Consider the following 13,185-nt stretch of genomic DNA (forward strand, 5'->3'; position numbering starts at 1 on the left):
ATTCCCTGAATATACGAGTCTTGTAATATACGTTAAACGAGTATAAACATACATTGATTGGACAAGTCTAAAAGTATACATTAGACAAGTTTGTCCATACACAAATTAGATGAGTCTATTAATACATGTTAGATGATTTTGTCCACTCATTGATTAAACGAACCTTGCAATACACATTACATGAGACTAAATATACATTTATTGGACAAGTTTAGCAATACACGTTATATGAGTGTGTCCATATACTAATTGAACAAGTCTAGTAATATAGATTCGAAGAGTCTATCAATGTATTGATTAGACGAGTAAAGTGATACATATCAAACAAGTCTTTCAATACAATGATTAAACAAATTACATGAGTCTAACAATGCAGGTTAGACAAGATTGTTTATACACTTATTATACAAGTATAACAAAAAAATATTAAATAAGTCATTCCATAAATTGATTAGAGGAGTACAACAAAAATTATTACATAAGTGTAGGAATACATTAATTAGATGAGTAAAACAAAAAGTATTAGACAAATATGTTAATGTATTGATTATGAGTCTAGTAATACACATTTGACAAGTTATTCATATATTGATTAGACGACACTAACAATATACATTAGACACGTCATTCCACACACAAATTACACAAGTCTATTAAAACATATTAGACAAGTATGTTCATTCACTAATTAAAAGAATCTCTCAATACACAATAGACAAGTCTAGGAATATACTGATTAGATGAGTATATCGGAAAAACATTAAACAGGTCTAGGAATACACATTAGACAAGTATGTCCATATACTCATTAGATGAGTATAGTAAAAAAACATTTAGATGTGTCATTTCATACATTAATAAGATGAGTTTAATAATACACATTAAACAAATATGTTCAAACATTGATCGAACGCGTCTTGTAATCCATATTAGATGAGTTTGTCCATATACTAATTAGAGGAGTCTAGAAATATACGTTAGAAATGTATGTTCATATACATATTAGATGAGTCTATTAATACACATTAGATAACTTTGTCCATTTTCTGATTAGACGAGTTTTATAATATACATTAAACAAATTTTTCCTTATCATGTGTATACGTTAAAATTCATTGCATCCAATCTAATATACCCAAAGAACAATGGGAAATACAACAAAAAAATGTCCATGAACATTTTCACGTTAAAATGTTAAACCCATTTCTTTTTGTACTATTGGATGAAAACATAAAACGTAAATGTTGCTTACGCAAAAAGAGAGATTGGATCTAAACCCATACATAAATAGTGGTTCCCGCGTGCATTTTAATTAATAATAGAGTGCTTTAGAATATGTGAGAATTTCAATGATGAAAACATAATTCACGTTCATCTCAAAACAAAGAATCCCCAGAACACCATGGGCAAGATAAATAAAATGCTAACATTGATAGAGTGTACATTCACTAATAATATCTTAATGGTAGAAAATTCTACAACCAAAACTATTTCTTTAATCATCCATAACTCTGACCTAAAATTCGATTTGGTACAATTGCTGTAACTCTCTAAATTATAACTACCTATACAAATACAAAATTGTGCTCGTGGCTACGACAATAATACAATCCATCACAAAATTTCCTTCTAAAGGATAAAAATAGTTATGAATCATGACATAGGATAAGAATAGAGTGTTTCCTAACTTGGAATGCTTGATAGAAACATCTTCAATGTCTCATATGTCATAAAGACAATGCCCACGCTGGGAACAACCTTGTAGTACTCAGGCAAAATGCCACTGTACAAACCACGTAGTCCTTCATTCTGAACTATGTGCTTAAATGTACCAAATAAACTGGTATTATAGACACGTGCTCGACCACCAGCTCCCTCCAACTGCATTCTGCGTCTTACTAGATCCAAAGGAAATGTCGCTGCATGTTGCAAGAGACAACAATTAAACAATTAAAGTAAGAATGACTCATACCAGATGAGGAAATTGCTATCTGAAGAAAAATTCTTTGATTATATTGTAGCTGAAATGACTTATTTGGAAATACTATTAACTCAAACTTTTCAAATTAAAATTTAGATTTTAGGTTTTGGAATAGAAAGTGATATTGGAGACAACAACTATCAATAAAAACCTACCTGTTGACGATGCAACACCAGAAAGACTGCCACAAGCGAGACTGACCATACAGTAGAATCATCGGGCCTAAATTTCAAAGAATAAATTAAATATCTACAAACTAATAAGACCAAACACGAGGAGGTAACCTTCCACATAAAATACTCTCAATTCGTTGCAAATTCAGATACTCACCTTCGGGACTGCCAAAAAGAACGTAAGCCTTCATAAACAGAAAAGCTTATAGCTATATTGGGTCCAACACCCTGTACCATACAAAACAAGTTATGCCAATTGTAAAATATAGCAGGATCGTAAACATAAAGAAGCTAAAGAGAAGAGTTGAAAAACACATCATGAGCATACCAACAATGTAGCTCCAAGTCCCTTGTAGAGACCCAAGAACCCTTCTTCTCTGCAAATGGTATTAAAAGCGTGAGAGATGCCCCTGTAGTATATGGAACTTCTCTGCAGAGAAATCAAATCCCAAAAGTCATTACAAACTGGATCAAAGTCAATGAAATAGTAAGTTCCAATTAAAATCTAACCAATATACAATGCATGCAACTGAGCTCCAAAAATCTTCAAATATCGATAATTGGTAATTACCTGTGCTGCAAGTCGTGTTCTCACCAAATCCAAAGGATATGTAGCTGTAGCAGATGTTATGCCAGACAAACCACCACTTACGAAGTGCACAAACAGATCTGCACTGGTATTTCCTCGATGATTCTCACCCAAAAATATATGTAATAGCTGTAACAGAATACAAAACAATGAAACTGATTCAAACTTAAGAAACTTAAGTAACAATTTCTAGAGCACATAAACATTATGTAAACATCATCAGACGTTACATTCTTGTAGCGTTCATAAGCATAGAAGTTGACTGCAGAGTAAGGGAGACGATGGGCTATGGTCACCAAATTGCCTTTCCAAAATGCTCTAAATCCTTCTTCATTGACAATACGTGAAGCCTCACCCCAAATGCTAGGCTTACTCAATGCTGCCATATCAAAATGCATACCTTGAACCTGATAAAGTAAATGCATGTAAAAATAGTTAGATAATACACTAGTTAATAATGTGTTTAATAGATAAAACATTTTAAGAGGCTAATTCATTTTTTCAGAGAATTTGAAATGCTTTACGACAAAATATGTTAGTTGGGTAAGGAATTTTGAAAGAAATTGAAATTCTAGAATTTCATTCAAAAAATTGGATTACTTAAAATTAAAATATTTCAAATTCTAAAAAAAAGTAAGAATTTGAAATTCTTCATATTCTTAAACTCATATTTCAGTCTTAATAGTTTGGGTCAACTAGATCCTGAATAGGCTATGTTCAACTTGATGTGAGTTCGACCTAACTTAGTTTGACATGCCCCAATGTTTCGCCCTAACACAAGACCAACTTGATTTGGCCAAATCTAACCTAATTTGTGATCCTAACTAGGCCAACCCAACTAGGACCCAACCCAAGCTAATCGCAACCAAACATCACTGAACATGGGCCTAGTCCAACTTAGCTTGACTTAGACCCAGGTAGACTAGGCTTGATATAGGCCCTAGTTGACTTAGCTCAACTTTGGCTTAAGTAAACTTGGCTAGGCTCAACTTGCACATACCAACTCAACTCAACTCAATTGGCCGGACTAACTTTGACTTGACTTGGCCCTAGGCAACTTCAACTTGACCTTGTCTTAATTAAGGTAATTTGGACTTAGTCATGATCAGACTAGGACCAATCTAAGCCTAACCCAACTTGACTAAACATGGGTCAAACCCAATTCACATGAATGGGGACCAACCCTTACTCTACTAAATGTGGACTTATATCGACTTGACTCACATTGAGCCCCAACTTGACATAAATCCAAGCTAACTAAATTGGACCGGAGTCCAAGAAAACTTGACTCAGTCTTGGGCCAAGGTTGGGCTCGACTTGGACTCAGACTTACTTAGCTCAACTTGACTCCGATCTATTTGGCTTGACTTTAGCTCGGGCCTATTTGGCTCAACTTAGGCTTAGGCCTACTCAACTTGGTTTAGGTTCAAGTTGACCTAGGCTAAGTCGACCGAACTAGGCTCAACTTAGGCTTAGGCCTATTCAACTTGATTTAGGTTCAAGTTAACCTAGGCTAAGTCGACCGAACTTGCATGACCTCGACCCAATGTTATGTATTGGTTGGTTCAGGTTGACCTAGGCTAAGTCGACCGAACTTGCATGAGCTCGTATGTGGCCCATTCCTCATTTCATAATTTGAAAATAATCTAGCTAAAATCTAAATTAAGAAAAAAGTTTGTAATTATAATAAATATTTTTTAAATTTTTTGACAAAAATAAAAATAACATCAATCAAGATCTACTAAAAGATTATATTTTTTTTAATTTAATAATTATTTGATATTTAAATACTTTGTTGAATTTGATGATAATTTATCCAAATAAAAATATTAAAAATTTTATTGTCATTCAAATGATGAAATAATTTAAAATGTGATCAATTCAAATCTGATGCATTTGAATGTCTTAAAAATGGTGAAATTTCCAACTTGACCAGAAACCTAAACAGTCCCATTTCATTTTATTGTCATTCAAATGATGAAATAATTTAAAATGTGATCAATTCAAATCTGATGCATTTGAATGTCTTATAAATGGTGAAATTTCCAACTTGACCAGAAACCTAAACAGTCCCATTTCATTTTATTGTCATTCAAATGATGAAATAATTTAAAATGTGATCAATTCAAATCTGATGCATTTGAATGTCTTATAAATGGTGAAATTTCCAACTTGACCAGAAACCTAAACAGTCCCATTTCAACCAAAACCTAAAAATCCACCCCCCATGACATGCTAGGCAACCCTAAAATCAAACACATTCATTATAACACATTTAAAAAAAACCTGAAAAAGGATGGTGAGGCGTGCAAGTGGAGCAGTGCAGGTCTTGGCGAAAGCACCGGCTAGTCCACCAGCGAGAAGCTGAGACACTGTTCCCACTTGTACTTGCTGACCCTTAGGCTGCAACAATTTCACATTGCTCCCATTCCCACCGTCAACCCCCACACCCACTCTCGCTGCTTCCATACCCACCGCAAAAATTTAATCTTTCAAACGAAATAAAAGACACTTGTTACCTTATTGTCTTTCCTAGGAGCACTCGAGGATAGTTTAAGCTCGGAAACCTCGAATCGCGGTTTCCAAGAGGGGGGTGGGTGGTTGTTACATTAGTGTTGGGTGGGTCTTCTTCTACTCGACAAGGAACGGAGCGTGAAGATGAAGGATAACAAAGTGGTGCAGAAACAAAATAAAAAATGTTTCTTTGATTCTGAGAAGCCGTCGGAAGTGAAGAAAAACAACAAAAAGGAAGTGGGGAAAGGGTTTATGTGTGAACGATAACTGGGATTAGGGTTTTACGCAATGGGACGGTGCCGTGATTTCCTTCACTGGTTTGGTGTAGCTGTTGCGTGTTTATTTTAAGCCTTTTTTTTTAGTATAAAAATTATGTGAATCTTAAAGATTAATATCGAAATACTAATATATTTGTTTATAAATTATTGGTTGAATAATAGTTTATAAATAAATATTTATTACAGTTATATTAAAGAAAATTTCATATATAATTTTTCATTAAATTTATATCTAAATAATATAGTGTTATATTAATTTTTTATTAACTTTTTTATTTTCATAAAGCCTATAATAAATATAATATTGGATTTATATAAAAGAATTTAGTGTTTCTTTTCCTTTCTTCCTAAGTATATGATTTCCTTCCTATCCTAATTATATGATTAAACTTTGAAATAGTAAATACTAAATTTTAATATTTTAATTTATTTTATTATTACTAAAAAAACTTTTTTTATTAAACTAACTTTTTTTTAATTATCACATCTTTGATTTAAATATGTTAAAACTCTTATTTTCATTTTTTTAATAACTTATTTATATAAAAATATAAGTAAAATTTTTATAATCAAATAATTAAAACAAGAAGTTTGTAAGTTTGAAACTCATTCTTTTTTTTTCTCTACTATGGTTCCTTTTTGGTTGTCCTCACTTTTTAGGAAAACTTACCGTTCTCTCTCCTTTTTCTTGACGAGTGAAAGCCATTGGAGCAAACTTGGGAAATACTTTCTTAAGAACTCTCAACATTTTAATCCAAAAGGCAAGCTTAGATAGCGGTTGGAATTCCCACATCGACTAGAGATAAGACCAATTCATAGTTTATAAATGGGTGTAAATCTCACTCTACAAGCCGGTTTTGTGGGATTGAGTTAGGCTTAAAGTCCACTTCTAACTTGGTATCAAAGTCATGGTTAGAGCCTATCCTAGTGATATTTGTTGTTTGCTGGGCATATTGTTCCACCCGCTATCGTGCCGCTATCGAACCACCCATTAAAAATGTCTAATCCCACACTCGAGATGTATATACCTCGGCGTGAGAGAGGTGTGCTGGAAGTCCCACATCGACTGGAGACAAGGCCAATTCATAGTTTATAAGTGGGTGCAAACCTCACCCTACAAGCCGGTTTTGTGGGGTTAAGTTAGGCTTGAAGTCCACTTATAACAGTAGCTTCAAGAAGAACTGTGGTAGACTCCTTCTTTAAGCTTCTTTAACACATAGGAGCAGAAGGAGATAGTAACATTAGAACTAGATCGAGAAAATGAAGAAATTAGTATAGGGACATTATAGAGATAATAGATTGCATTTTTTTTAAGTTGTGTTATGTCTCTAACTTATATTAAGTACTTATGTGTTTACTTTAATGTATTTTGAAATATCTTTTAGAACGTGAAGATCAAGAGAATATGTTGAAAAAGAAAAACAAAATTTAATTTTTTGCAGGATTAAAATTTGTACGAAATTTATTTTGTACAATTATATGTACAACTTGTAAAGATCAAGAAAATAAGTATTTTAGAAAGCTATAGAAGTTTTAATAAAAGGTTTAATCATTTCGGAGGTCCCAATTTGTGTATATTCGTGTCAATTAGGTTCTCAAATTTTCAAAGAGCTCAATTAGGTCCCTTTTTACGTAAAATTGAGTCAATTATGATCTTGCCATTAATTGTTGTGGACAGGGTTAAATTTGTTGTCTAGTGGCATGCTGAGCTAGCATTTAATAAGCATTAGGCACAATAAGACGTCATTACGTGAATTTATTTGATTTTAAGTTTAAAAAAAGTTTAAAATAAGTTAAATTTAATAAAAAACATAATGTTATATTTATTTTTGGAAATGAAATTAAAACGTATTATGGTTAAGTTTGGTATTTTGGGGTCAGATTTTGAGTGTGTGCAAAATTAGGGAAAATTGGGAAAAATAAGTTTTTTCGTGGGTTCGTTGTTCTGGTTCGAAATTAGGGGAAAATAGGGTTATAGTGAGAAATTAGTTGTGGATGAACTTTGGTTTTATGATTTTGGCGTCATCTATTAGTGGTTTTTCGATGGAATCGACAAATTGTTAGCGGTGAAGCACTATGGGGAGCACCTGAAGTAGAGTCTTCTGAGTTGACTCAAAACCAGCGTACAGTGTTGGCGGCGGAGGAGGTCAAGGAGTTGGGGGGAGAAGTTGGGGGGAGACGGTGGTGAGTGGAATAAGTGGAAGATGAGAGAGCCGAGGAGAATCTGAAGGTGGAAGAGATAGAGAAAGATAATGAAAAATGTGTTGTGTGACGTTGGGTTATTATAGCGTAAGGAAGATGGTGGCAGTAGAGAGAGGATAGTGCCATTGAGACAAATTTACAAACATGTGGTGTGCATGAAGAATTGGGTGACCACAACAACGATGTAGAGTGTGGATGAATTGGGATGAGGGTTTGCCACTTGGTGGTGAAGAAGAAACAGTGATCCTGTTATGGGATGAGGACCGAAAATCTCTTTTCTGGTATAAAATGTAATAGAAAATATACATATATTTACAATATCTTTAAATCTAATTAAATAATAATATTACATATTAAGGTATAAAATTTCACTTCACCTCTCATTCCTTTTCTTCTCCATTACATTATTTGGTTAAATGGAGTACAAGAGATGGAAAGAAGAACAATTTTAAAACACTGTAAAATAGGTTGGATGTTACAAAAAAATTGATAACCTAAATAAATTGGGATATTTTTTTGTAAGACTGTTCAGTTTGAGTCAAATGTGTTTTTACCTCTAATCATTCGTAAATTTCAGGTCAATTTGATTTTAAAAATAATAATTATACTTTGTCAAGAGGGATCCAGTGTTGGGAGAGGAGGGCGAAGTAGAGGTTGAGGGGTTGTGGAGGAGTGCGACGGAGATGAGGCGGCGGGTGTAAGATCCTTGAAAATATTTGTAAGTTAAATGCTAAAAAAAATGATGAATAGTAAATTGTGAATAGTAAAAAGTGAATAGTAAAAAAAAATATATATATATAATAAATAATATTTGGAAAGGATAAGTGTTCCACGTAGCTTTGAGATCAGAATTCATCAAATTGCAAATAAAAAATTATTTTTGTAATAGTAAAATGAATAAAAAAATGAATAGTTAAAATGAATAGTAAAAAATGAATAGTAAATTTTTTTGCTATAAATAGCCAAGGGGGGAAGGTTGAAAATTTACACCAAAGAACTTAGAAAATTTTTGAGAGAAGAGAGTTGGAAGAATTTCTAATTTCAAAGGGGATATTCTGGAAGTTTTCAGAGAGCGAGGAGATTAAGTCTGTAATAGAGGTAAGGGAAGCTAACTTTGAGTATTTCTTTTTGTATTATCTTGAGTCTTGAATATGCTATATTTTTCTTTTGTCTAATTTTAAATCTTGAATATGGAGTATTTTGTTTCTGTATGATCTTGAATTTTAAATGAGAGTATGCTTTTGTGCTGATATCCAAGTGTGATAGTTGTAAAATGTGATGTTGATTATGTTATGCCATTTGTATGTTATTAGTGGTTTATTTTTTTGTATTTTGGAAGGATTAGAAATTGTCTAACCGGCTCTGCCAGATTCAATTTCTTGTTTCCCCAAACATTTGATTGTTTTCCTTATTTATTTTTATTGTATTTTGGAAGGATTAGAAATTGTCTAACCGGCTCTGCCAGATTCAATTTCTTGATTCCCCAAACTTTTTATTTCTTTCCTTATTTATTTTTATTACATTTTTGGAAGGATTAGAAGTTGTCTAACCGGCTCTGCCAGATTCAACTTCTTGTTTCCCCAAACTATTTATTGCTTTACCTATTTATTTTATTGCATTTTTGGAAGGATTAGAAGTTGTTTAACCGGCTCTGCCAGATTCAACTTCTTATTTCCCCAGACATGTATTGTTCTTGTTATTTAATTATATTGTATTGTTGGATGGATTAGAAGTTGTCTATCCGGCTCTGCCAGATTCAACTTCTTGTTTCCCCATGAATTTTTATATTAAGATTATTTTTATGATTGTCAAATATTGTATTCTTCTATGACCATTTATAGTAATATTTTATTATTGTTAATTGTTTATAATTATCTTGTATGAATTCTATTATGGATGTTTATTGTGATGAATTTATTGAATGAGTTTGTTGGCTGAAATTGATCTTGTTGGAAGGTTTGGAGTAAGGGTTCTGTAATAGCTTGTATATGGGTATTAAATAGATATGCAGATACTGTTTGAGGTTGTTGTGAGAGGAAGTAAAATATTAAAATTAGGCATTTTAGATTTAGAGCATAAGAAAACAAGGTAGATAAATTAAATAAATAAATTGTTAATTATTGAGGGCCTCCCTTTGTTGGTAGGATAGAGGAACCTTAAAAACCTGAGTTGGCACATCCCTGATCATAGAGCAGCCCTGGCCTGGTCCAGTCAGTTGTGACTAGTCATATGTGCTGGCGTCGAAGGTGAGTTTGATGCGTTCAGACATCTGGGTCCTCTCCGGTGACCAATTGGGGTAAAGAAAGATCTCTAATAGGATGAAAATAAAATAAAATAAGTCAATTGTAGATGCATGAAGTTATCATGGTAAAAACTTCATATATATTTTATTTATCGTTACATTGAGCTCAGACTTTAATACGTAGTTGCTAAGATATGTTGAAATGTTTTGGCTGATCTATGAATCTTTGATTGGTGAAAATATGTTGAGTTATACTCGTTATGGTCTAAATGAGTTTATAATATGAAGTATGATATCTGGCAATATGTTTAATTTATTGACACCAAAATAGGTTATTGTCAAATTATGATTAGAGAATGAACGTGATTGAGTTATGTGGAGAAGAGGTTATGAATTGTTGATTTGATGAAATGTTGGAGTGGATAAGAGGGTATGAAATGTTGATTTGATAAAATGTTGGAGTGGATATAAGAAATTATTGCTTATGAAATGATGTTTCCTACGGGAAGTAGTATGTTCGGTTATACCATGAGAACTTGATATGAGCAAAGTAACACCTGAGGTTTATGAAAGCAGGCAGCAAGTGGTCTGACCATAACGCTTTGACATAAATATGTGGTTCATAAGTTTTATAGAAGCAGGCAGAGAGAGGTCTGACCATAAGGCTTCAGAGAGTAAGACATAGTATACAGGTGAGGCTTAAGGAAGCAGGCAGAGAGCGGTCTGACCATAAGGCTTCGTGAGTAAGCATGGTAAAATTGTAAGGTTTATGAAATTGAGGAAGATGATTTTGATAATGATGAATTAATGACATCGGGGTAATGATATTTTAGTAATTGTAGAAATACATGATTGAACTATTCTTATTACAAGTTTAATGATTGATATGATATGGTTGGCTTACCCTTATTTGTTTGTGCTATGATCATATAACTCATGTTATATGTGATTAGATAATGTTGCAGATACGGTTGAAAAAGCTTAGAGATGAGAGAGATGCGGGGAAAAACTTTCAGGGATTTTTGTAAAAAGAATAAATTTTTATTGGGAAGATTATGTTGTGTAAAACTTATAAGTTGAAATTTCAATGGTGAAGACTATATTGTTTAAAGTTTGTAAGTTTGGTATTGTACTTTGGAGTAATTGAAATAAAGTTTGATTGTTTATATGAGATATCAAATTAATTTAGTCTCTACTATCAGTAATACCCTTTAAAATATTTGGGTGTTACAGCGGGCAGCGGCAATGAAAGATGGGGAAGCACGGGAGGTGCGTCGGGCGGTTGGATTGGGGTTGGGCATGGATGTAGATGTTGAAGAGGTGGGTGTGGGAGGGTGAGAAGAAGGTTTCCCAGAGAGGGGAGAAGGTGAGGTTGGAGTTGGTGAGGAAGAGGAAGGCGATTTTGGGGGTGGAGGAGAGGTGGGAGGTGCTGTGTGGTGCGGCGACGCGGCAGAAGAGGGTGAGGGCGTCAGCGTCGGGTGGTGAGAAGAGGAGGTGAGGGGAGAGGAGGTGAGGGGGTGGATGAATTCTCTTCAACCATTTTTATTTTTTCTTTTTCTCTATATTATGATATTGTGGAGTTGATTGATTGTGGAAGCATAAATATAGGGAGTTCGTTTATGGTTGGATTTAGATTGGTTAAGATATTTATGAGCTTTAAAATCTCTTCATTTACAAGGACTTTTTTTATTAAATATAACTTATTTTAAACTTAAAATAAAATAATTCCACGTAACGAGACTTCATTATGCCACGTGCTTATTAATTGCTAGCTCAACATGCCACCGGACAAAAAATTTAACGTCATCCACAACAATTAACTACAAGGTCATAATTGACTCAATTTTACATAAAAAAATGACCTAATTGAGCTCTTTGAAAATACGAGGACCTAATTGACACGAATTTGCACAAATAAGGATCTCCGAAATGATTAAACCTTAATAAAATAACCTGTGAATAATTTATTAATAAAAGACTAAATTATAAATAGATTTTATCATAAACTTCATTTTAAAAAACTCAATTATGGTATTAAGAATTGTAATGTGAATTAGTTCAGACACAATTATCAATGTAGCATGGACCATATGATAATTAAGCATTGTTAGAGGTTGTTATAGAACTTTTTGCTTATTATATTTTGGTATCAGAGAAATTCAAACCTTAACTAAATTGTCAGAATAGGGGGTTATATTTTTTGTTATGTTGGTTATATATTTGTCTTTACGATTATTGTGTAAGAATTCTGGACAACTCAACCTTAGGATTGGCTGAGTTGTAAGTGTGTTGTGTTTTTATAGTATGTATAATTGTGTAAATCCAATTTGGCTTATTTTGATTTGTTAAAACAACAATATTAAGAGAGAAATAATTTGGAGTTAGCGATGAGAGTGCACACTCATAACTAAATCTAAGATTATTTTCTTTTTTATTCTAAACATTTAAACTAATGAGTAAGTTGATGATCGTTACATAATTTATAGTGTGCAACATGTTTTGGATTGTTGTTTCCATAATTATGAGTAATTGATTTTAAATAGATGATTGATTCTAGTGAAAGATATTTCCTTACAGTGAGTGTTCTATTTGTGGATTTTGAAATTGTCTTTGGAGTAGAACTTTGAAAGGTCCATATATTATTTTCTGGGTGTATTGAATTTAGTCAATTGCATTTGATAGTTGTTGAGATAGAAGAAGTGGTATGTTTCACGTGTAGAAATTTACTCATGTTTTCAAAGAAAATGTTAAGGTTACATCCAAGATAGAAGTAGAGTTCCCTTGGTTTTGGTGTTTGAAATGAGGCTAAGATTAGTGACAACTTGTAGAGTAACTCTACATAAAAAGTAAAACTTAGGAGAAAATGGAAATTTAACGAAATGAACAATTTATGTTAGGTGTGTTAAATTGAGAACCAAAGACGAAGTTGGATAAGAAGACATATAAGAAACCTAGTTTGTGTTTAGATTGTTGAGAGTTAAGTAAGATTGTTAAGGAATGATATTTCATTGGGTCAAATAGATTTCTTACTTTTTTTTCGTCTTAATTGGGGTCTAATTGTTGTAAAATTCTCTAATTAGATCTTTGCTGTTAAATTGGGCTAACATGTTGATGTAGCATGTTGATGTTAATTTTTTAAATGACGTGACAAATTATTAGATATTTATAGTTGAGTCTAAGGTGAGCTTTTTTACTTTTAAAATTAA

At 32.8% G+C, this 13,185-nt stretch overlaps 1 protein-coding gene across 1 annotated transcript; it reads right to left on the bottom strand.

The window, feature by feature from the left end:
• Positions 1 to 1,433: 1,433 nt before the first annotated feature.
• LOC108328071 (uncharacterized) lies at positions 1,434 to 5,607 on the bottom strand. Its single transcript, XM_017561859.2, is given in 8 exon segments — positions 1,434 to 1,919; positions 2,137 to 2,190; positions 2,193 to 2,203; positions 2,312 to 2,382; positions 2,483 to 2,584; positions 2,726 to 2,872; positions 2,974 to 3,150; positions 5,030 to 5,607. Coding segments are annotated over 8 exon segments (981 nt in total). The 5' UTR covers positions 5,213 to 5,607; the 3' UTR covers positions 1,434 to 1,683.
• Between the last annotated feature and the right edge of the window lie 7,578 nt (positions 5,608 to 13,185).

Source organism: Vigna angularis, chromosome 2 (genome assembly GCF_016808095.1).
Source record: "Vigna angularis cultivar LongXiaoDou No.4 chromosome 2, ASM1680809v1, whole genome shotgun sequence".
NCBI classification, from domain to species: domain Eukaryota; kingdom Viridiplantae; phylum Streptophyta; class Magnoliopsida; order Fabales; family Fabaceae; genus Vigna; species Vigna angularis.